General features: G+C 35.6%; 1 protein-coding gene and 1 pseudogene across 2 annotated transcripts in view; both read left to right on the top strand.

Moving 5' to 3' along the window:
• LRCH2 (leucine rich repeats and calponin homology domain containing 2) overlaps positions 1-26140 on the top strand; it is an 87929-nt gene that overhangs the window by 17739 nt on the left and 44050 nt on the right. For both annotated transcript variants that reach the window (XM_016213557.2, XM_087829449.1), the window contains exons 2-6: positions 7442-7586; positions 11127-11253; positions 19202-19307; positions 19391-19527; positions 25301-25434. In XM_016213557.2, the coding sequence (XP_016069043.2) occupies positions 7442-7586; positions 11127-11253; positions 19202-19307; positions 19391-19527; positions 25301-25434 (649 nt within the window). The remainder of the gene's footprint in view (positions 1-7441; positions 7587-11126; positions 11254-19201; positions 19308-19390; positions 19528-25300; positions 25435-26140) is intronic.
• Positions 4100-4252, top strand: LOC148090428 (U1 spliceosomal RNA; annotated as a pseudogene).

Genomic DNA, 26140 nt, shown 5'->3' on the forward strand with positions numbered 1-26140 from the left:
TGTATGGTGTAAGTTGGAAGTCTAGTTTCATTTTTTGCATGTACCTGTCCAATTTTTCCAACACCATTTATTCAAGAGACTGTCTTTACTCCATTGTATGCTCATGCTTGCTTTGTCAAATATTAATTGACCATAAAGGCATGGGTTTATTTCTGGGCTCTCTGATCTGTTCCATTGATCTATATGCCTATTCTTATGCCATTACCGGGCTGTTTTAATTACAATGGCCTTTAGTATAGTTTGATACCAGGTATTGTGATCCCTCCAACTTCTTCTTTCTCAAGATTGCTGAGGCTATTTGGGCTTTTTTTGGGTTCCATATGAATCTTTGGAATATCTATTCTAGATCTGTGAAATATGCCATTGGTATTTTAATAGGAATTGCATTGAATATAGATTGCTTTGGGTAGTATAGACATTTTAATGATGTTAATTCTTCCAATACATGAACACAGTATATGCTTCCACTTATTTGTATCTTCCTCAATTTCTTTTTCCAGTGTCCTGTACTTTTCCAAGTACAGGTCTTTTTCCTTGGTTAAATTTATTCCAAGGTACCTTTTTTTGGTTGTTGCAATAGTTAATGGGATTGTTTTCTTAATATCTCTTTCTGAGAGTTCATTATTCATGTATAAAAATGCCACCAATTTCTTAATATTAATTTTGTATCCTGCTACTTTGCTGAATTTGTTAATTAGATCTGGTAGATTTTTGGTGGAGTTTTTAGGGTTTTCTATGTACAATATCATGTTATCTGTGAATGATGACAGTTTTACTTCTTCCTTTCCCATTTGGATGCCTTTTATTTCTTCTTTGTGTCTGATTGCTTTGGCTAAGACTTTCAGTACCATGTTGAAAAAGAATGGTGACAGTGGACATTCCTGTCTTATTCCTGATCTTAAGGGTAACTCTTTTAGTTTTTGTCCATTGAGTATGATGTTTGCTGTGGGTTTGTCATATATGGCCTTTATTATGTTGAGATATGTTCCCTTTATTCCCACTTTGCTTAGAGTTTTTATCATAAATGGGTGCTGGATTTTATCAAATGCTTTCTCTCCATCTATGAAATCATGTGATTTTTATCCTTCATTTTATCTGATGTATCATGTTTATTGATTTGCAAATATTGTACCAACCTTGCATCTGTGGAATAAATCCCACTTGATCATGGTGTATGATCTTTTTAATGTATTGCTGGTTCCAGTTTGCTAATATTTTGTTGAGGATTTTGTCATAGGTTCATCAGGGATATTAGCCTATAACTTTCATTCTTTGTAGTGTCTTTGTCTGGTTTTGGAATTATGATAATGCTGGCATTATAAAGAGAACTTGGAAGTCTTACCTCCTCTTGAATATTTGAAATAGTTTGAGAAAGATAAGTGTTCATTCCTCTTTGCCTTCAAAATTTTTTTACAGGTACTGTGCACAATGGTTTTGCCTATAGGATGTTACTACTCTTTTAAAGAAGCTGTTTAATGAATTTTCTTTAATCTTTGTGTACTGAATTGGTTGAAAATACTGAAAAATTAATAATAAGGGTCCACTTCAGGGAGCCAAGAAAGCTGTGTTGGCTCAGATTAATCAGTTCTGAATTGGTAAATTAAGAACAGCTGAGAGCTTTGTAATAGTGTTCATTATTTTTGTAACTAAAAATTGGAACTTGAAGTAAGATTTATGTTCTGTTTCCTATTGCAAGAAGCAACCTAGGATATGAATGTGGTTAGGAGATTTACAATTTCTCTGACTCTGCTTTGTGGTTCCAGTTGAACAGGATATTTTTAGTCTGGGACAGGAAGTCACAATCATGTGTTGAAGAAGTGGAAAAGTGCACATAGAATATGGGTTTTGAAGTCATATCTGAGTTTGAATTGCTAATGCTGTCAGTTATTACTAGTTTTTTTAGATTGGTCATACCATATAATTTGTCTTTGCTTCATACACATAATGAGGAATATTAGCTACCTCACAAGATTTTTATGAGGATTAGAAATAATTGTGCAAAGCCTATAGCATTTTGATCTAGTATACATGGGATGTGTGAGTGTATGTGTGTGATAATTGTGCCAGTTCCACGTAGGTTATTGTTGATGTGAATTTAGAGTTCTGATTTCAAATTATTTCTCCACTTAATACTCATGCTTTTTTAAGCAGAAAATTCTATGATGATATCTTTGTTAATGACGAGGATGTGTGCTAACAACACACTTCATTAGGAGTTATTCCAGAGGTAAAAAGTGTCAGATTTTCAAACGTTATCCACGCTTTTTTTTAAAAAAGAAAAATAAGAGAGACTATAGCAATCTATATTATTAAATACCCCCTGAAGAAGATTCATGCATCTTAGTTTAAGTTTTAACAATTTGTGACCAAAAACTACACCCTTTTGTACACTGATTAAGATAAAACTATAATCAGTATAAGTAGTATAGTAAAATACAGTGATTTTCAAACAGTGTGCCTCAAGAATTTTTAAAACATGCAATACCTTTCTTTTTATTTAGTCAAGGGCACTGACCTCTTTTCTCTTAGATTGTCAAATAAAAAGTTGACAACAGCCAACATAACACACAACAATAATTGTTCAGTGTGAGTGAATCAGAATTATAGCTTTTTTTTTTTTTTTTTTTTGGAAGATTGACAAAAAATTCATTTTTGGTGTGCTGCAGAATTTCAGTTACTCGTTTATGTGTGCCATGGGATGAAAACGGTTGAAAATCGCTGGGATAATAGTATAATTTCTGAAAGTCACTTTTTATGCCTTGGCAGAAATGCTAGCCAGTGGGCTAGGAATTGCACTGCAATGCAGGTGGACCCATTTGTGGCTCCTGTGGCTGCAACTTGGGAGGCAGCAAACAGATTTCAATTCCATCTGACTCCTTTCCTCCCTTCCCAAGCTTCCCTGACCTCTGAAGCTCAAGAGTGTTATAGAACATAATTTAGATCAGATTATTTAAAATGATCTATTAATTTCTCTAACAGGCTCCCAGCAATTCTACAAGGAGCCTTTTGAAGAGAGGCAGGAAACAGTAGTCTGTCTACTGTTGAGTTACTGCCAATACTGTTTGATATGATTTATGATTAAAACCAAGAGAAAAGAAAAATAGGTCAGTGTTTATAAAGGTGCTTATTCCCAAGGATACTAATGAACTGAGATACTCCCATAATGCTTAAGAAAAATACACAGCTATTTAATTTTAAAGAATTTTTGCAGACATTCTCTCATTAATTCTGATAAACAATTTTTGAGAAGTGTATTAGTTTCCTGTGGCTGCTGGTACAAATTCTCACAAACTTGGTGGTTTAAAACAGTAGAAATTTATTTTCTTATAGTTCTGGGGACCGGAAGTTTGAAATGAGCCTTATGGGGCTAAAATCAAGATTTCAACAAGGGCGTATGCCCTCCATTCCCTGCCTTGTCCAGCTTCTGATGACTACTGGCATTCCTTAGCTGCATCGTTCTGATATCTGCCTTCATCTGCACATGGCCTTTTCCTCAATGTGCCTGTCTAATCTCTCTCTGCCTTCCTCTTATAAGGGTACATGTAATGGTTTTCAGGGCCCATCTGGATGATCCATGATAATCTCATTGTAAGATTCTTAATTACATCTGCAATAATTTTACCTAACAAACCAACATTCACAGGTTTCAAGAATTAGGACCTGATATCTTTAGGGGCCGCCATTCAGCTCACTATAGGAGGATAAGGAACAGATTTTCATTTCCTTTTTTTTGGTGGAAAAGGTGAAACATCTTTATAATGGTCATTCTCCAAGTTCTACTTGTCCCCTTAGAAGGCAGTCTTTAAAGTTGTGAAATGAATCTCCCCATAAGGAATAAATTAACAGTTTGTCTTCCCATCTTTAGATGGAACCATATTAAATAAAATACCAATTTTGCATATATTTCTTGAGCATAGTATGTTCATTATTAGTCAAATTATTCTAGTTGCTTTAGTGTACATGTTAATTAAATGTTTTTTAATGTTATAAAAACTCGCTTAATTGTACTCACAAGATAAAACCATTAAATCAGTTTAAATTTTATCCATTATATCTATATGTAAATGTTAATTTTCATTTTTTAAAGGAAAATATGATGATACCTGTAAGTAACATGATCATGAAGGTGGTTTTCCCAGGGAGAGGCTTACCCATTAAACTCTGGATGTGCTGGCCCCTGCAACTTCCCCAAATGTGGGAAACTCAACTGCATAATTTGTGGTAGTGGGTGCCTGTGTTCGAGCTTTACCCTATTAAAAAAAATAAAGGAAAATATGAGATGCTGTTAGTGTGAGATAATTGAAGAAATTAAGATACAAAGTGTTTTGTATAATTTCCCATCTTTCCTTCCATGGTTGTATTTTCCTTTTGGCACTGTTATTCTCTTTACCCAATTCTTAGGATGTTTTTACAGATTCAAAATCTGAAAAGCCCTAGAACAAAATTTCCTTAATTAGAGGTTTTATAATAGCTTGAGTTTTAATTTTGACTTTATTATGCTTTATTTATTTGACTCAATTAAGTTAGAATAATAATTGTAATTTTAAGTGATATTTACTAAATAAGTATGTTAGCCACTCTAGAAAATAGCTTATGAGTGTAAGTTTAATTAAATTTCCTAAGGGAATTCATAATATGTTTTTGGTAATTTAATCTTTTTTTTGGAGGGGAAATAACATAAAGCATCACACAATAATATGTAAATTATTAAAATAATACCTTGATATTTAAATGATTTTATTTTTTTAAAAGATTTTTTATTGATTTTTAGAGAGAGGGAAAGGGGGAGGGAGAGAGAAATATCAATCAGCTGCCTCCTGCACACCCCTTACTGGGGATTGAGCCCACAACCTGAGCATCTGCCCTGACTGAAAATCCAACTGGCAACCTTTCTGTGCACTGGGTGATGCCCAACCAACTGAGCCACACTGGCTAGGGCTATTTAAATTATTTTATTAAAATCACTCATTATTAATACTGATATTTGGGCTTTTTTCCCTATTACTTCTTTGAATACTTTTGTGTTTTCTCTTGACCATTATTTTCAGTCTTTTCTGCTTGCTGTTTTTTTCTCTATCCAGCTTATAAATGTTGCCCTTCCTAATGGTGCATTCTTGAACTCTTTTTCTAACTCAGTTACTCTGAGGTTAGGTGATGGCTTCCGTTTCTGAGATTTTATAGTACCATCCGTATTCCCACAACTCTCAATTTTGTATATCAATCCTAGACCTCACTTCTGATATCCAGAATCATCTGACTAACCGACCATTTCACAGCTCCCCATTGGATCTCTTTCAGATGTCTTAGTTTATACAAATAGAAAACGGAACCCTTGATTCTAACCTCTGCTTCAAAAAATAAACAAAACCCCCAACAGCAATGACAGCAACAAAAATCTTGTTCCACCTCCTACTCTTCTATCAAATAATTTCAGTGCCTAAGCCAAAATCCTGGGTGCCATCCTGGATTCTTAACTCTTGTTTATCCCATATAGACAATCACTTGCTCAATTCCTGTAAGTACCGATATCAAAATATAATCAAATTCTGTCTACTTTTCTTATCCCAAATCTTGCTATCTTAATTCAAGCTACCATCATGCATCTCTAGGACCCCTGTGTTATTTATGGATACTTAATACTAGGTATTATACAGAATAGTAAACTGGGCATAATTTTGTTTTAGAATTTCAGATTAATTGTAAGCAGTAATTTTTAAGGATTTTGAAGTTATAAGAATAAGAGGCACAACCCTAAATGTGAAAGAAACATTATAAAATTAAAAAAAACTATGACTTAATTTTTCTTCCTTAATAAAACTGCATGATGCTTGGGTGTCTAGAGGAGGTAAGCTAAGATATTGAGAAACTTCTATTTCAAGTTCAGATTTTGGTTTCACATACTTCTGACTATCCTTTTATATAATTATTCAGAATCATATGGTGGAAGGAAGAAGAATCCAAATTAATTTTCATATTATATAATCATAACTAATGTTTCCTTTTGCCAAGGATAAAATTTTGCATTAAGTGAGTATGTGTGTCTGTGTATAATATATATAAAATTTATTAATATATGTATATTAATCTTCTGAGTAGAGAATTTACTATATTGCTAAGTAAATAGGACTACATCCCTCAGAGAGAGAAAGTTGAGCATTGGTATGAGGTTGTTCTTATGAGGGCAGACCCGAAACTAAATGAGGTACAGTGGGCTAAGCTACAGTGTGGATGTTCTTTCTGACAGAGGTAAATAATAACGTTATGTTTTTAACCAAATAAGTATAATAAACTAGTGTAAGCAAAGTATATACTATGATAAGGTAGCTAGCTAGTTTGGTAATTGTTTAGGCAGTGGTTTTCAACAGGGGTAGGGGAGTTTTCACCCCAGGGGATATTTTTTGACTGCCAAGATTAAAAGGTATTACTGGCGTCTTGTAGGTAGATGCCAGGGATGCTGCTAAATATCCTTCAATGCACAGGATAGCCCCCCAGCACAAATAGTGTTGCAGCTCAAAAGGTCAACAGTGCTTTGGCTGAAAAACTCCTTTAGGGCATTTTTTTTACCTGCCACATGATAGCCTAAATATTTTTCAAAATTTCATTTAACAAATAAACCTTTAATAGAGGTGTAATGGTTATAATAATTTCATGATTTTATTTTTGTGAAAACTTCAGTGAATGGAAATACATTTGTGTGGACTGGGGATAATTTATGAGAGAAAAGAATCAAGGATGAGTGCCATGTTTCTGGCATGAGCAACTCACCAGGAGGATGTTGGTGACATCATTTGAAATAAGAGAAACAGATGTGTGGAATAAAATCTTCAGGTTTTACACTTGTAGAATTCAAAGTACCTGAAAGAGATCAAGAGGAAGTCCTAAAGATCAGAACTTAGGTGTTCAGACATATCTTTAAATTGAAATTTGTCAGTATATGCATATAAGTTAGCCTTGAGGTTGAATGAAATCACCCACCAGAGTGTATATCTTAAGAAGGAAAGAGTACCTTATAGCATGGCCCTTAGGAACAACAACATTCACAATATGGGTAGGAGAATCTAGCAAGAGACTAAGAAGTAGCCAGAGATAGAATAGGAAGTGATCCAGAAGTGTTACTTTCCAAGCCAAGGGAAGGGAAATGTTTTCAGGTGGATGAGTGGTTATTGATACGGAGGCTGTCACTGACTTTGGTCATACCCATGAGAGTGACGAAAAACGAAATTACAGTGAGTTGAGAAGTCCATGGTAAGTAAGAAATTTAGTGTTGTAGGTTTATGTAAATTTGGCTGTGAATGCCTTCAAGGTCATGGTGAATAATGTTTTATAATACATTAAATAGTTTCTTGGATTCTAAGTGATTCAGCAGGTATGAAAATAGTTCTGTTTATCACCACAGATAAAGATGTATGTTTGACACTAAAACATTACTTTTGTTTTTCAGATCTTTCAAGAAATCGTTTTGCAGAAATCCCTTCTGATGTTTGGTTATTTGCACCTCTTGAAACATTAAATTTATATCATAATTGCATTAAAACCATTCCTGAAGCCATTAAAAACCTGCAGATGTTAACATATCTTAACATTAGGTAAGGAAGAAATTTTGGGGGTAAATTTTGTTTTTTATTATAGTTCTAATCCTTTTTACTAGCAAAGGAATGTGTTTGGTTTGGCTGTGTAGCCTATGCTTATCTCAGTAGTATCTTATTTGTATTTTTTATATGTCCACACTACTGTATAGGCCTTTCATCTTATTCTTGAGAGCAGTGCTTCTCAAACTACTGTGTACAGGAATCAGCTGGGGATTAAAATGGGATTCTGATTTTATAGGTCTCCAGTGGGGCCTGCATTTCTAACAAGTCCCTTGGTAATACCCATGCCTGCTGGTCCTTAAATCACTTTGAATAGCAGGGCCTTACATCAGAAATATTTTACTAAAATCATAATACCACAATGCCGATTTATTTATATGCATCCTCAGTTGAAGGGAAACATTATAAAGAAACAGTTCTTGTGATATTTTTCACACTCTTGTGACTTTCTGTTGCTACTTCAAGGATGGATAGATTGGGATGGGAATGTTGGAACAGTAGGAGGTGGATGACAGCTGATGTTAATACCGACTAAGTGCTTACTATTTGCCAGGCGTATTGCAAATACTTCACACATATTACCTCATTTTCACAGCAGCATTCTGAGATATGTACTTCTATTATCCCTGCATTACAGATGAGGAAACTGAAGCACAGAGAAGTTAACTATTTGCCCAAAGTTTTATATATATATGTGGTAGAGCCAAGATTATAATCAGAGTAGTACGGCTGTAGAAATCTCATTCTTAAGCTATTACCCTGTACTTAGAACAGAGTGAACATTTAATAAGAATAAGAAAAAAATTGTCCTGTCAAATGAGTGACATTGAATGGAAACTGGTATATCGTGACAATTTTAGAATCATTTTCTTATTTTTCTTTTTTCTTTTATTGGGTTGTAAGGGATAATTTCTTTCCCTTCCTTAATGAAGTCAATTGTTTACATTCCCATATAGGGAAGTAGTAAATATAATTAATATACATGAATAATAATGCTTCCTTCTTGCTGTGATATATTCATTATTATGTATGTCTCCCCCAGTGATGTCACATACTATTTTAACTGAAACCACTTTACATCTTAAAATGTGTGAGAGGAATTTCCTTCCATAGATGTCGATCATTTGGGTTGCTCCTTTCTTTAATTGGAGAGGTTTGAGGAAAGTGAGGTATTTTTAAGTTTGTCTTTGTTTCATTTTGTTCTTTTATGGGAAAAAGTGATTTGTCCAAAATTGAATTCCATTTCTATATTAACACATATGGTGTATCTTAGAATACAGACATACCTCAGAGATATTGTGGGTTTGGTTTCAGACCACCATAATAAAGTAGCTATTGCAGTAAATTGAGCCGTAATCTTTTTGCTGGTGGAGAGTCTTGCCTTCGTTTGTAGAAAACACAACACCTGTGAAGTACAGTAAAGCGAAGCACAACCAAGCGAGGTATGCCTGTAGTTTTATTAAAACTTTCTCTGATTCTTTCTTGTTTTGATCTCGAAAAGTTAACTTCTGATTTTTGTTTACAGTCACAAAAATTTTGAACAAATTCAATTGAAATAACATTTGTTCTAGTGATTGACTTTTAAATTTATTTTATTTTTTGTTTTGGTGAAGATATCATGAGAAACTTACAAGATGCTTTTTTAGCTCTTTTTCCCTTCCTGTATACTACCCCACTTTTAAATAGAATCATATGGAAAGATCCGTAAGTGCTTCATCCTGCTTGATCCTAAGTGTCAAGAGTTGTGACAGGCCCCTAGCATATTTGACATTCCAACAGCCTGGCCAGGATTCCTGTTCCAGTGACATTGTCTTTGTGTGTGTTTTTTTGTGTTGGTTTTTTTTTTAAGTCTATGCCAGGTCTAAAGCCAGTCTAGTGTTCCTGGATGTCCTCTGCAGGCAAAAAATGGAGTGAAAGGTTTTGAAATCCTCTCTTGAGGTAACATGGGGCTTTTGTTATGCACGATACACAGAATTGTAGGCACATGCAGGTCTATAAATGTCACTTTGAAAAACAGGAAAAATAATAACTCATTGCTTATGAATGCTTGGTATAGTATGTAAGTATAATGGTATACTTTGTATAGTTTGGCAATAGGATCGTCTTAGTCCATTTGGGCTGCTATAACAGGATACCATACACTGGGCGGTTTATAAAACAACAGACATTTTTCACAGTTCTGGAGGCTGAGAAGTCCAAGATCAAGGCACTGGCAAATTTAGTGTCTGGTGAGGGCTATATTCTGGTTCATAGATGGCTGTCTTCTAGCTGTGTCCTCACATAGTAGAAGGGGCAAGGGAGCTGTCTGGAGCCTCTTTTATAAGGGCACTAAAATCATTCATGAGGGCTCTGCCCTCATGACCTGATCACCTCCCAAAGACCCCACTAATATCATCACCTTGGGGATTAGGTTTCAACACTGTCACTGGGGGGGCACAAACATTCAGTCTGCATTGGTGTATAAATTTGACTACAGTAGCTTCAGGGTAAGGAACCAAGAGCGAGATTGCCTAGATTTGAATGCTGGTTCTTCCACTTACCAGCTTTGTGACTTTGAGGAGTTTATTTAATCTCTTTTTCACCCTTTCTTCATCTGTAAAATGGGCATCATAATAGTATCTATCTTCCTAAAGTAGGCTGTTGTGAGAGTTAGTCGAGTTAATTCATGTGAGATGTTCTGAACATGGCCTGGCACATAGTAAACACTCAATAAATGTTAGTTGTTATATTTAAATGTATCTGCAGCAATAAGGATGTTGTGTCAACTTTGAGCTGAGATAAGGTGCTAGTAGGCTGTTCTACCATAAACTTGTAACAAAAAGAAATGGGTTAGGGTAATTGTATAATCCTGTTCTTTTCATAAATTTAAAAATAGTGCATGTAAATTCATCCTTGGAGCCTTCCCCTAGTTAAAGGCATAGAGCTATTGAATATAGTGAAATTATAGTAGAGAGCCAGGTTCTGACATTCTCTGGCTCAGAAGAATGATTCTGGGTTTTGAACACTGGTGATGTGTAGGACAGTATCATAGGTAACTGCACAGGCTTTGCAGTCTGCTGTGCCTGGGCAAATCACTTAACCAGTTTTTACCTTTGTTATTATTTAAAGTATGTTTCTATTGATTTTAGAGAGAGAGAAAGGGAGAGGGGGAGAGAGATAGAAACATTGATCAGCTGCCTCCTGCATACCCCCTGCTGGGGTTTGAGCCCACAACCCAGGCATGTGCCCTGACCGAGAATCGCCATGGGAGGATGCTCAACCAGCTGAGCCACGCTGGCAGGGCACCCATTTTTACCCTTGTTTCCTTATTTGTATAATGGAACTAATAATACTATCTACCTTTTGGGGTTAATGTGAGGATTAAATGAGATAGTGCATATAAAGATTTTAGCCTGCTACCAAATAAGCATTCATTAAATGATAGTTATTATTTAGTCGAAGCTTCTTATTTACTTTTGAAGTGATTTGTTCTTTTTCAGCATAACATTTCAGGTTTCAGACATATTTCTCCTAATGAGACTTTCTTATTCTTTTCAGTCGAAATCTTTTATCAGCATTGCCAAAATACTTATTTGATCTTCCTCTTAAAGTTTTGGTCATCAGTAATAATAAATTGGTATCCATTCCAGAAGAAATTGGGAAGTTAAAAGATTTAATGGAATTGGTGAGTAAAACAATTATATTGATTATAAATAATATGCATAATACATACCTTTATATTTTGGAATATTACTTATTCCTTTATGTAATTTCACTGTAATTTTTAGTAAAGAATAACTTAGTATATGCCTAAGTTCACTTGAGGAAAATTTTGAGATACCATTGCTTGTCTGATTTTAGCTTACAGCCAATAAAAGCCTGGTTGTTCCTCAGCCCTAGTCAGTGGCTTGTTTATAAGTCTTAAGAAATGCTTTACAAACAAATAAGCATTTGTCCATCTATTTTGTGGAAAGTAAAGGTCTTACCAGTAAAAAATACATGTGTTCTTTTACAGAGCTGCTATGAGAACATCAGAGAAAGGGGACAAACAGTAGAATGAACAATACTCATGTGATTTTATAACATTTTGGGGACCAAGATAAATGGAAAGAGTCCATTATATACAATTGATTGTAGAAATATAAGAATGATTTAAAGTAATTACTTTGAACGTAACATTTCACATATTAAAGGACATTGAACTCTGAGAGAAACAATCAGATCTTCATGGCATTGAGCTATTTTCATATGTTGCTGTTACTCCCCCTTACACAGTATACCATGCTGTTTATTTTGTTTCATCTGAGTAATGCTTTCCTAATACATAGATATTTTAAAAATATTCTTAAGTACAACTTTATTATATGTGGAGAGCCAAAAGTTTTCTTGAGGAACTTATTTACAATTTTATAATAGGAAATTGATATGCTAATATAATGTAATGAACAGAAATTTCAGGAATGTCTTTTTTCATTAAGGAATACGTACATGTGCAATAATTGCACAAGGAAACTTCCTTGAACTTAGTCTTATTATGTTTTAGAACCATAGAATTTTAAGGTTGTAAGAGATCTTGTAAGTGATCGGATATAAGTACTTCCTAACACAGAAATCCCTGACACTCCAGATAGATACTTTCAATGGTGGATAAATGTGTGTGTGTGTTTGAGTGTGTGTCTGAGGCAATTTTAATTCTTTTCTGCAAAACTATTTGTTATCCTTTTTATTTTGAACTAAAATCATGCTTCTATCACATTTATCTACTGGCCCTGGGACTACCATGTGAAGAAATATAAATAATGACAACTTCCCTACAGATGTTTGTAATCTATCGTGTGTCTACTCTACATCTTTCCAAACTTTATGTTGTCTGTAGCTTAAACATCTTTATTACTTTTATTCCGTTCTATATTTCTACTCTGTATTACTTTTTATTTTTAACTATTTCTGTCTCAAAAATGTTCTCTTCTGTTAAGGCCTCTTTTAATGTTACACTCACCAGTGAACAGAAGATTTCAGATGTTGATCTAACAAATTTATAATAAAAGAGAACCATTACTTTCTTCAGCCTGGACACTTAATATTTTTAAAGATTTCATACATGTTATACTTTTAGATTATATGGCTCTGTAATTTCTTTTTCTTTTTTTCATTCAGTTTTTGGACCGATGTTGATGTTCTAAATTATATTACATGAGATAGCTTTTGGATAAGTGAAGTTTCAAAAATATTTGGGATTTTTAGATTTATTCTAGTGTTTTTATTAAAATAGGATATTTGTTACCAGAACCCCAATGTTTTTTGAGTCCGCTTTCCTGTGGGCAATGGCTCAAAGAAATACACAAACAGGAGTTTGCAGTATAGAAAGAGAAAATAGTTTAATATTGAATTAGCCAATACAGAGACAGAGAGCTTTAGTTCTAAATAAAACAACTCCCCGATGGCACATATATTACAGATTATATAGGGCAGAATCACAAGACACTGTAGGTTAAGGGTTTGGGGTCATGCTAGGAGCTAGTTGGTCAGAGGTGAGGTAAGGGTAATCATTTCTTTAAGCCTTAAAGACAGCTCTGAGGTCTTTTTGGGCATTCCTCTGTCTAGCCTCATGGAAAAGTAGCCAGGGGGCCATTCTGCCTTAGGGCTCAGGAACTGAAACATAGCTTAGGTCAAGATGTTATCTTTAGCCTGCCAAAGGTCCAGACCTTGTGACCGTTAGTCAGGCCCAGACTGCTGTCTTCTTCAGCTTCAGAGGTTGAATATTATCTGGGGGAAAGGCTCGGTTTCTGGTGGGGTATATATAGAGAGGTATATGATTTCTAGGGCTAGGATTTAAAACTAAATTTAATCAAAGTCATAAGGACCCTTAGTTTCATATTTTAAAATACTAAATATTATTTTACTAAGCACTATAAAATTACTGTGCTTTAAATTCTTGAAATCAGTAACAGTGGACATATAGGGTTAGGATGGCTAATTGACAATTGAAAATCACATAGTGAATCTGTGGGTATTACCTGTCATTGGAATATTTTCCTGTGACACTATTCCACAAGAATTTGGTAGCCCACTACAGTGAAATTCTGTCATTAGAAGCCCAAGAAATACTCTCAGACCACCAGTCCCCAGCAGAGTATTTTGCAGAGTGTCCAGTGGTTGAGAGGGTCAGTTTCCTGTGCCTGGGTTTATTTGTTCTGGGAAATGGTAGCTATCTATCAAATTGTTCTAGGTTTTCTATAAGGAAATCTTTAGTATTAGACACCTTTGGGAGGAAGCAATAGTATTTACTTTAAACGACATTTTCCCAAACTTTTATTATTTGTCACTTGGATAATAGCCTATTCTCAACACAGCCACTAAGTTGATCCTGTCAAAGTATAAGTCAGATCAAGTTATACCTCTGTTTTAAAGCTTCTGAAGCCAAAGTTTTGCCCCTTCCCCCATCCCAGACTTTCCCTTGTGCACTTCCTTCTAGTTACACTGGATTCCTTGCTGTTCTTATTACATGTCAGGCATACTTTGCCTAAGAGCCTTTCCATTTATTGTTCCTTCTGTCTGGAATATTTTTTCCTTTTAATTTTATTTTGTATTGGTTTCAGGTGTACAGTTTGGTGGTTAGACTATATTTTCAGTACCCCAACTGTCACCATACATAGTTTTCACAAAACGTATTATTGACTAGAAATAGTATTTTCTTATATATTTGCATGGATCACACTCTTAACTCTGATAACTCTGCTCAAATAACAGCTTCTCCCAGAGATGATCTAAATTGCTAATACCCGTCCTTATTACCACTAGCACTGCCATTTGCTTTTACCCTGCTGTGTGTTTTTTTTTAATAGCACTTAACATCTTCTAGAATATTGTATAATCTACCCCTTGCTAGAATGTAAGCTCTATAAAAAGCTGCGAGGGCAACAATTTTTGTTTGTTTTATTCCTTGATGTATCCTATGGGGTAGGAAGAAACTTTCCTCTACCCACAAGGTTCTTTTGGCTGGTCTAATAATCAAATAGACATGAGAAGATTACCAGGAGAAAACAATCAAATTTAATACACACAAATATATTGGAACCCTATATACATGAGAGAGTCAGAGACCCATATGCAGGAGAGGTTCAGAAACAGAAAAGGAACATGGATATATATGACATTCTGAGCTAAGGATGAGGTGATGCACCTTAGGGCTTCAGAAAGTCACTGCAGGGAGAGTACATGCTCAGTAATTAGTAGTTTGCCTTGCCATATAGATTGGTAAAAAGATTTCTTTTTAAAAAAATATATCTTTATTGATTTCAGAGAGAGGACAGAAGGGAGAGGGAGAGAGAGAGTTGAAACATCAATGATGAGAGAGTCGTCATTGATTAGCTGTGAGCCCGCAACTCAGGCATGTGCCCTGACCGGGAATCAAACTGTGGTCTCCTGGATCCTAGGTTGATGCTCAACGGCTGAGCCATGCCTGGCTGGGCAAAAAGACATTTCTGATGATAACTCTTACTGTGGGCCAGGCTTCTAATTTAAATTCTTCTAGATATTTAAAGAGGAGGAGAGGGGGCAGAAGATTCTCTTTAGCCATCAGGGTCTCAGTTGCCTTTAGCTCAAAATAATCCACATACCACTGAGACACATCTTGGGGTGGCTCCTTCTGAATCCCCACACTCCCTAGCAACTAGAACGGTGCCTAGCAAATAATTGGTATTTGATAAATATTTTTGTCTTATCGAGATGCCTTAGATATAGTTTGAAAGAAGTATGTAGGATACATAGATGATTAGATATTCTTTAATATTCTTTTGAATTTGCCTTCCTGCCCTTTTTACTTTTGATAAGACTGAGTATATGTGCCACTCCTCTCCCTCCAAGCTAATATAATTTCCAGCAAAAGTTAGAAATTGGGGCCAGTTGTGGTGGAATATGAATTTCATTTGCAGTGTGTCTCAGAGAGTGCTGAGATCTTGTTGCAGATGTTTTTTCCCTTTTTGTTGATGTGGTAATAAGAAAAAGGAGGGAGAGGAGAGCATAATTAACTTAAGCTGTTATTTATCCTCTTTTTATGGAAATGTGGTATTGTTTATCTTTAAATCAGGGTTTGCATTTTAATTTAACCCTGAGACATTTCTTATTCAGATTTCCTAGCTTGTCTTTGGGTTGTGAGCTACAAAACTTGTGTTTGTAATCCCTCATATTTTTCATCCTTTTGAGAAAGAAGCTTAGTTAAATCAATCCTGGCCATAGTCTTTAGTTCTTCAGCTCACATGTGTAAATCCTTGAGTTTCTCAGCTTCTGCCCAACCAAGCATCTCAAAACAGCTATAACTGACAGATTATCATAATGATTGATAGTTGTCTTTTATTTACCTCTGAATAAAGAGCACTTGGATCACCCTTACTTCTGGTTTTGGTTGATTAGAGTGGTCTTTAGTTGAGATTTTCAAATGGCAGACTTACGTAGTATTAAATTATAACCATAAATTTTTGCACAAAAATATTTGTGTTAACTGTACTAGGTTGACTTCATGATATAATATAAATAGAAATCTGCCAGACAATCTATCTTTAGAAAAACAACAAAGGTAACTTTTGCAAAAGTAGAGTAGAGGATGCAGAGGTTCAAATGAGCTGTTTGGAAGATAAGGAATCAGAAAACACCGAATCAGAACAGCAAAAAGAAAAAAAAATCCAAGGAAATGAAGATAGTGTAAGGAACATCTGGGAAAACTTCAAGCATACCAACATTCACATCATGGCCATGCTGGAAGGAGAAGAGAGAGAACAAGGAACTGAAAGCCTATTTGAAAAAATAATAATGCAAAACTTTTCTAGTCTGGAAAGGAAGTAGACAGATAAGTCCAGGAAGTGCAGAGAGTACCAAACAAGATGAACCTGTTCTCAGTGGAAGTGGGGCTCTTGGGATACCACTGGAATAAGCATTTCTGGACGCCCCCACAAGAGGATGAGATACAGTAAAAAGCTTTATTTCTGTGGAATTACATCCCTTCAGTAAAGCTAAAATCAGAGCAGTGGTCAAAGTTTCCTTTCCATGTTGCAGCTGGGTCCAGTACAGCATCAGGCTAGTTGCAATCCATTAGTAGATTGTGTGTGGGGCCCACATGGCCGTGGGCAAGTGCAGGAGAGCCCCACAAGCAGCAGGAGTCCAGGAGTCCTAATGGTCCCGAAAATACAGGAGCACAGAGCACAAGAGAGCAAATTCCTTTGTTCAGGGGATTAAATATCACACTCTTGCTGTGGCCACACCCATTCATGCCAATGACCTTTGTTCTCAGGTGTGACTGACAGCAAGCACTTTCACTAGTCCCCCCCAACTTTACTGGTCATGCATCTGTCTTCCTTTTATTGGACCCTTGGGAAGTGTAAAGTTGTAGCTTCCTGGTAAAGCTGCCTAAATGACGTGTCTAAAATATTTGGTCATCCCTTTGCTCCTTTCCTATTATTAATAACTAGGTTAATTACAATGTTACCAAACCCAAAGAAGCCCACTGCAAGACACATTATAATTAAAATGCTAAAGGTTAAAGACGAAGAGAGAATCTTAAAAGAAGCAAGAGAAAAGCAGGTAGTTATTTCCAAGGGAGCACCCATAAGAATGTCAGCTGATTTTTCAACAGAAACTTTGCAGGTCAGAAGGGATTGGCAATAAATATTCAAAGTGATGAAAAGCAAGGACCTACGACCTAGATAACTCTACCCAGCAAAGCTATCATTTAAAATTGAAGGACAAAATGACATGTGCTGGTGAGGGTGTGGAGAAAGGGGAACCCTAGTACACTGCTGGTGGGAATGCAGACTGGTGCAACCACTATGGAAAACAGTATGTAGGGTACTCAAAAAATTAAAAATCTGCCTTTTGACCCAGTGATCCAACTCTGAGGAATGTATCCTAAGAATCCTGAAACATTAATCAGAAAGAATATATGAACCCCAATGTTCATAGCAGCACAGTTTACAATAGCCAAGATCTGGAAACAGCCCAAGTGTCCATCAGTAGATGAGTGGATTAAAAAGCTGTGGGACATTTACACCATGGAATACTATGCAGCTGTAAAGAAGAAGGATCTCGCACCCTTTGGGACAGTATGGATGGACCTGGAGAATATTATGCTAAGTGAAATAAGCCAGGCAGAGAAAGACAAATATCACATGATCTCGCTTATACGTGGAATCTAAAGAACTTAATAAACTGATGAACAGAATAGATTCAATGACATGGAAGCATAGATGAGACTGATGAATGTCAGAGGGATGGAGGAGGGTGGGTGGGTGGAGAGCGAGAGAGTAACCAAAGAATCTGTGTGCATATATACACAACCCAAGGACATGGACATGGTGGGGAGAGGGACTAGGGAGGGGGAAGGGACGGGGTGGAACGGGTCATTGGGGAGAAAAAGGGACAATTTGTAATATTTTAAACAAAAATTAAAATTAAAAAAAGATAAAAATAAATAAATAAAATAAAATTGAAGGACAGATAAAGAGCTTCCGAGATAAGCAAAAGCTAAAGGAGTTCATCACCACCAAACCAGTATTACAAGGTTCTTCTTTAAGAAGATGAGAAAAAGATAAAAAATATGAATAAAATGGCAATAAATACATATCTATCAACAATTGCTTTAAATGCAAATGCATTAAATGTTCTAATCAAAAGACATGGTGGCTGAATGGGTAATAAAACAAGACGCTTATATATGGTGTCTACAAGAGACTCACTTCAGATCAAGGGCACAGACAGACTGAAAATAAAGGGATGGAAAAAAATATTTCATGAAAATGGAAACAACAAAAAATGCTGGGGTAGCAATACTTATACCAGACAAAATAAACTTTAAAACAAAGGCTATAATAAGAGACAAAGAAGGACCCAGCAATTCCACTCTGGGTATTTATCCAAAGAAACCCAAAACACTAATTCAAAAGACATATATATCCATATGTTTATTGCAGCATTATTTAAAATAGCCAAAATATGGAAGCAACCTAAGTGTCCATCAATAGATGAATGAATAAAGAAGTGGTTCATATATACAATGGAATATGATTTAGCCATAAAAAAGAATGAAATCTTGCCATTTGCAACAACATAGGTGGACCTAGAGGGTACTGTGCTGAGTGGAATAAGTCAGACAGAGAAAGATAAATGCAAGATGATTTCACTTATATGTGGAATCTAAAAAACAAAATAAATGAACAAGCAGAACCAAAATAGACTCATAGATACAGAGAACATTTTGACAGTTGCCAGATGAGAGGGGGTTTCGGGGGATGGGTGAAAAGGGTGAAGGGATTTAGAAGTACAAATTGGTAGTTACAGAATTGTCATGGGGATGTAAAGTACAGCATAGGGAATATAGTCAGTAATATTATAATGACTGTATATGGTGTTAAATGGGTACTAGATTTATCGGGGTGATCACTTCACAAGTTACATAAATATCTAATCACGGGGTTGTACACCTGAAACTAATTTAATATTGTATGTCAAGTGTAATTTAAAATAAAAAATATTTTAAAGGATAACTTTTGCTAGCTTTTAGTCTTCCACTTTAATTTAAAAATTGAAATATATCTGTATTTCTCAGTTAGTTTGTTATAATTTTATTTTCTTGTTTTCCTTAGGATATTAGCTGCAATGAGATTCAGGTTCTTCCCCAACAAATGGGAAAATTACATTCACTTAGAGAGCTCAATATCAGAAGAAATAATCTTCATGCATTGCCAGATGGTAAGATGCTCACTGTTTTTACTGACGTTAATAAAAGAGTAAGTATGTAAAATCTAATTTAATTATTTTTCATTTCTGAACAGAATTAGGAGATCTTCCCTTAGTCAAGCTGGATTTCTCTTGTAATAAAGTGACCGAAATTCCAGTCTGTTACAGGAAGCTGCATCATTTACAAGTAATGATTCTGGATAACAACCCATTGCAAGTACCACCAGCGCAGGTTTGTAATAAAAATATGTTACTTCTTTCTTCTCTTTTTATTCAGAATTATATCTGTTACTGGTAAATCAAAAAAGCATCAGAAGTAGAAATTAGTTTGTTGTTGAGGTATTATTATCTAAAGGAGTTTTTCTGAGAAGTGGCCCTTTTACTTTGATAGGAGTTTTATCTTAGCTTCTGGAGAATAGGATTTAGAAAACCCAGCTATAAACATTTTGCTTGTGAACTGATAATTCTGGTTGTCAGTGTTATTTTAAAAGGATAGAGTATACAGTCCTACTTCTGTCCCGTGGGTATATGTCTACTTGAGACTTGTGTGAGTGATTGAAGTACTTTCTTAACACTGATAGATGGAATCATAAGAGAAAGAACAATATACAAGTGTAAAAGTATTAATAATTTGGACTTTTAGTTTGAAGGTTAAATCCATGTGTAATCCACTAAAATTGTGGTAAAAGAATACACCAAGATATAAACCTACAAGGACAAAGAATGAAAGAGAGAGGACAGCATGGGAGAGATGGCAACAGAATTTTGGAAAATGGAAAATATATGGAATAGTAGTGACTAAGGTTTCTACTTATACTGCACAAGAGTATCTGGCTGAGGAGGCACATGACAGTGAAATTTCAGCCTGCCCCTCTATTTCTAAGCTATGTGCCCTGGCACAGGGTTTGCACACATCCAGAAGAAGGGTTGCCTTTTTCCTCCTACAAAGGTACATTCCACTCATTCCAAAGGAGGTACCTTTTCTAATTAAGATAAAGTCTGGCAGGAGTCCTGGTAGTAGTTGCCTTAGCACAATGAGGAAAGCAGAAACCTTGTGTCTGCTGTGGGAGAAGGCAACAAGAAACAAATTGATTTACTGTGTTAAACCTGGGAGTGACTAGGTTATTTTGTTGTTGTTGTTGATTATTGGAGGAAACATGTGGCTCTGAATGTAAGTATGAAATACTAAAAGCATAAAGGTCTGTAGAATGTCTAAGGCACTGCTCTTCAGCTGAAGTTTCTGAATGATGGTGTGGAGGAGGAAAAATGATTTTCCTTCTACCCTTCTAATTTCTTCTGTCTGGTCTAATAAGCAAATCGATATGAGACAGGAGAAAATAGCCAAATTTATTATACGTGTACTTATGTGGGTAAGAATATGAGATCCCAGGACAGATCATACAGTTGAGGTTTATATGTCCTCTTAGGGAGAAAGGGGGGTAGTAGTTTGGACTTCAAAGGAAAAGTAGGCAATTCACAGGTAGATAAGAAGGAGCAAAGATTTGGTGAGCAAATTCTCGCCAGGCTACCCAGACACAGACGGGGTGTCTAACAAACAGATGTTGCAGGTTTCTGTCTGCCACATTCAGTTCATACTGTGCTAAGGTGATCTTCCTTCCTGGAGCGGGTTTTTCTATCTGAATGATTTTAGACAGGTAATGAGGAGGTAAAAGGCCCTCTTTGAGTCTTTTGTTTCTTAAAAATACTAGCCTAAAATAATCAATATCCCCAAAAGGCATATTTTGGGGCAGCAAACTCTGCTCCCCCTCAGTAGGAATGTTTTATAAACTGTGCTGTCCAATACCATAGTCACTGTCCACCTATGGCTACTGAGTACTTGAAATATGTACTTGACTAAGGAACCAAATTTCTAATTGAATTTTATTTTTATTTTTTAAAAACTAATTCAAAATGAATCATGAACTTTGTTTTATATTTATTTATTTATTTATTTATTTATTTATTTATTTATTTATTTATCTATCCTCACCCGAGGATATTTTTTCCATTTATTTTTAGAGAGAGTGGAAGGGAAGGAGGGAAGGGGAGAGAGAGAGAGAAAGGGAAGGAGGGAAACATCGATGTAAGAGAGACACATCCTGCATGCGCCCCGTCTGGGCCGAACCTGCAACCCAGGTACGTGCCCTTGACCACAAATCGAACCCAAGCAATTGAATTTTATTTTGATTAATTGAACTTTAAATAGTTTCATGTGATTAGTGGCTACCATTGGACACTACAGGTCTAAGATTTACACCCTCAGATTCTTGCCCCTAGCTGCACAGCCATATGGTAGTCTCTTATTTGCATTAGCAGAAGCCTGGAGTTTACTCTGAGGAGTAGATAGATTCTCTCAGACTACCCCCCTCAGCTCAGCAGCCAAATTACTATTGCTTCTTGCCTCAGCATAAGCCTGGAACTTACTCTTTAGAGCAGTACTGTCCATTAGAACTTTTTGTGGTGACGGAAATGTTCTATGTCTGCACTGTCCGATGTAGTAGCCACAGGTGACTGCTGAACACTTGTAAGTATATAATGTGACTGAAGATCTGAACTTTTAGTTTTAGTTAGATGTAATTAATTCAAATAGCCACATGTGTCTAGTGGCTACCATATTGGACGGCACTGATGTAGAGAAACTGAAAACCAGAGTCGGCTCCAAGTACAGCAGTGGGCAGAAGTGAGACGCCATACTGAAAACAGTGAATGCTTACATAGTGAGTGTTAGGACTCTCCAGTAAACTTGTGTTACTTGGCTCTCAGAATGCTTTTAGCCTGTCTTGTTTACCTCAGGCAGGATTGGTAGAGTTCTCCCTTGGGAGATTGATTGAACTAGGACAATATACTGATCTTTGGGAGGTCTCCTGATGAAATGGCCAGTCCCTGCCTGAGCACTAGACAGTGAGGGTCACCATTGGTAAACTTCCCCCTCATACACAGAGATTCCAGTTGGCTTCTTAATGGCTTCACTCTTGAAAATAAACAGACAGCCACAGATCACTAGACATTTGCAGGAATAATCTCTAACATGAAAGACAGAGACCAAAGCCCTGAAAGGCTTCCATTGAAACAAAATGGGTCACATTCATAGGAATGACAATCAGAATGACTTCCCAGCACCACACAGGAAGCTAGAAGATGTTAGAAGCACACCTTCTAACTACTAAGGGAATATTTACCTTTCTGTGCTCAAATTATCAGTGAAGTATGAGGTAGAAAAAATTTCAAACATGCATGGTCTCAGAAATTTTAACTCATGTAGCCTTTATTAGAAAGCTAGCAGTTTGTGCTATATCAAAATGTGGGAGCAAATTAAGAAAGAGAAATTCCTCATGTCCAAGATTTACAGATATACAATAGGCCTAGAGAGCAACCAGTCAGTTTGGAGTAGGGCGGTTGTCTCCAAAAATAAAAAGAAGTAAATTGATAAGTGACTTGGTGTGTTTGTCAGTATGGTGAGAGTTTTACAGTTTTGTTACAGAGTCAGGGATTAATTAGTAACTGGCATACAAAAAATTATGCAAAGGAAAAAATGAGGTAATCAGTCATGTTAGAAAAAACAAAAACTTATAAGAGAAAGGAAATGTAATCTAACTAACTTATGTGGTTCATCTGTGAATATTTTCTTAGTCATAATAGTGTAAATATTGGATTTTGACTTAATGGAAAAATTGTGACAGTGTTATAATAATAGAAAAGATTTATATAGCACTTACTGTGCTCCAGGCACTGTTGAAAATGCTTTATAGCCTCGCCAGCATGGCTCAGTGGTTGAGTATCAACCTAGGATCCAGGAGATCCCGGTTCAATTTCTGGTCAGGGTATGTGCCAGGGTTGCGGGCTCCTTCCCCAGCAGGGGGAGTGCAGGAGGCAGCCGATCAATGACTCTCATCGTTGATGTTTCTATCTCTCTCCCCCTCTCCCTTCCTCTCTCTGAAATCAATAAAGATATATTTTTTTAAAAAAGGAAAATGCTTTATATGCATTAACTCATTTTTTATAGCAGCTCTATAAAACAGGCACTGTCATTATATCTCATTTTGTATATGAGGAAACAGGGGCATAGAAGTTAAGTGACTTACCTAAGGTTACATGGCTAGCAGGTGGTAAAGCCCAGTTTCAAACCAAGGCTGTCTGACTCTAAAGTTTATGCTCTAACCACTATGTATGCTTCTGAAGAGGGAGGAAGTATGTTTATGTGCGTTCTGGTTATTGGAGATGGGAAGATGGTAGTGGTAGCATTGATGATATGTGAAAGTGGTGGTAGTCATAAAATAAGAAATCTAAATCCTCTTTTTCCTTAGTAAGACTTTAACAAAGTCTATACTTGAAAAATTAAAAAAGCAACAAAACCCTGAAGATTAATAGCAGAAAACCAACTAAAGGAGTTCAGCGAGAGGGCCTGGACCTTGGAGATTGGAAGGGATAGAATGGAGAATTAATTTTTAAAAATATGTTTTTATGTATTTTAGAGAGAAAAGAAGAAGGGAAGAAAGAGAGAGAAACATTGATTGGTTGCCTCCCGTACACACCCTGACTGGGGATGAAACCTGCAACCTGGGCATGTGCCCTGACTGGGAATCAAACTGGTGACCTTTTAGTATATAAGATAACACTCAAACAATTGAGTCACCCCAGCCAGGGCTAGAATTCATTTTTTATTCTCATTTTTCTAATTCTCTGTGACTTTTAAAACTATGTACATGAATTACTATGATAACAATTGAATTTACAAAAGAAAATAATTCATCATTTAATTTGGTAATAAAATAATTTTTTTTTAGTTTGGACAGATAATAGGATACATCTTAATTAGTAATGTATTTATATTCCAATAGTTCAAATGCTTTAATTTTTCTTTCCAATGAAATTTTTCGGTGGTCAAGCCAGATTTTGTAACTATTAGATTTATCTAAGAAATGTTCCTCCTTTATAACTGGAATGATAATTACTTTTTTTAATATACCTTTATTGATTTCAGAGAGAGGAAGAGAGAGGGAGAGAGAGATAGAAACATCAGTGATGAGTTGTCATTGATCGGCTGCCCCCTGCACCCCCCCAACTGGGGATCGAGCCTGCATCCCAGGCATGTGCCCAGACCAGGAATCAAACTGTAATCTCCCAGGTCCTAGGTCCATGCTCAACCGCTGAGCCACAACCGGCCAGGTGATAATTACTTCTTAATGTACTTTTCTTACTATTTTCTTTGTTGATTATTTTTGCATGTGTTGGTAGGTTATGTGAACTCATAAAATAAAATATTTTTATTATAATTTTTGAGAGATACTTATTTGATATAACTCATGGTGACTGCAGTAAACCTTTGTAAATCTGATTTACTACTTCCTTACCACTCATCTATCTTTTTTATATAGCATACTTTCTTCCACATAGTATTTCACCCCTTATTATTCTCTCCCTCTCTATCAGCGATGAAAATAACTTTTCAGGATATTCTCTTAGTTGAATTGACTATTTTAAAAAATTATTTTATTCTAATTGGCCTACCATCATCATACCTTTCAACAAATTAATTTTTCCTATATTTAAATTCTTATTAGCTTTCCTCCAGTGTTTAGACCAACTAACTTAGTGGTTCTGATGAGATTACTTTAAAGAATTACACGGATTATGTTTTTTCTTTTCTCACCACTACAATGAATATATTTCCTTTTGCTTTTTTTCTAATAAAGACAATTTTCATGAATTATAAATTTTATATTGTTTAGTGGTTTGTACATTGTATTGTTAACAAGAAAACTTTAGTGAAATACAGGAAAATTAACTTAGTTTTTCTAATAAGAACAGAGACAGCAATAGAGTTTTAGTTAGATTTTTTTTTCTCCCTAGTGTCAGAAGTACAAACTAATGAAATATGCAAAGTGTCTATCATGCTCATGATGTCTCAGCATAATTTGAGGTTATTGAAATGTATAAATAAATTGGTAGATGGCATTTATATTTGGACCTGTATAATTAAGCCTTTCTCCATTGTTTATTGACAGATATGTTTAAAGGGTAAAGTACACATTTTTAAGTACTTAAGTATCCAAGCATGTTGCAGAATGGATAAGAAACCAGATTCTCTGGATCTTCCATCATTGAGTAAAAGAATGCCCTCGCAGCCTCTCACAGACAGGTAATGTAATATTTTTACAGTCTCGTTTCATCATTAGCATCTTCTCTGTACACAAAAGATATTTATTAATCTTGAGTGTAGTGAATATGTTTAGGCTGATTGGCTCAGTGTTAAATTCAATAATTGAAGTGAAATATTACCATCATAGAATGAACTTCTGGGATACTAGAATCAATTTGGAATTTTCTCAAAAAATTAATTATTATTAAAGCTTTAGTAGTAAAATGTAAACATTCAACATCATAGTGCAAAAATACTAATTTCTCAGCACTTGGCAACTATTACTCCTATAATCACTCTATTGTACATTTTTTGTGTGTTTTAAAAAATTTATTGTTGAAAGTGTTACAGATGTCCCTTTTTCCCCACCCGTTGACCCTTTCTACCCCACCCCAGGCCTTCACCACCCTATTTATTGTCTGTGTCCATGGGCTATGCATATGTGCATATACGTTCTTTGGTTAATCTCTTCCTACCCACCCACCCCTGCCTTCTCTTGGATATTCATCAGTCTGTTGCATACTTCTATGTCTCTGGATCTACTTTGTTCATCAGTTCTACTGTACATTTGTAATAACAAGTGGAATTTGACTTTGACCTGAATTTTGTGGAAGAGCAAGGCATTTTGGAGTACTTTCTTCATATTCTTTATATTTTTTATATCTAGATCAAAGACGATTTATCATTGATGTCATGTATATTGATG

The sequence above is a fragment of the Miniopterus natalensis genome, chromosome X, assembly GCF_054644295.1.
Source record: "Miniopterus natalensis isolate mMinNat1 chromosome X, mMinNat1.hap1, whole genome shotgun sequence".
NCBI classification, from domain to species: domain Eukaryota; kingdom Metazoa; phylum Chordata; class Mammalia; order Chiroptera; family Miniopteridae; genus Miniopterus; species Miniopterus natalensis.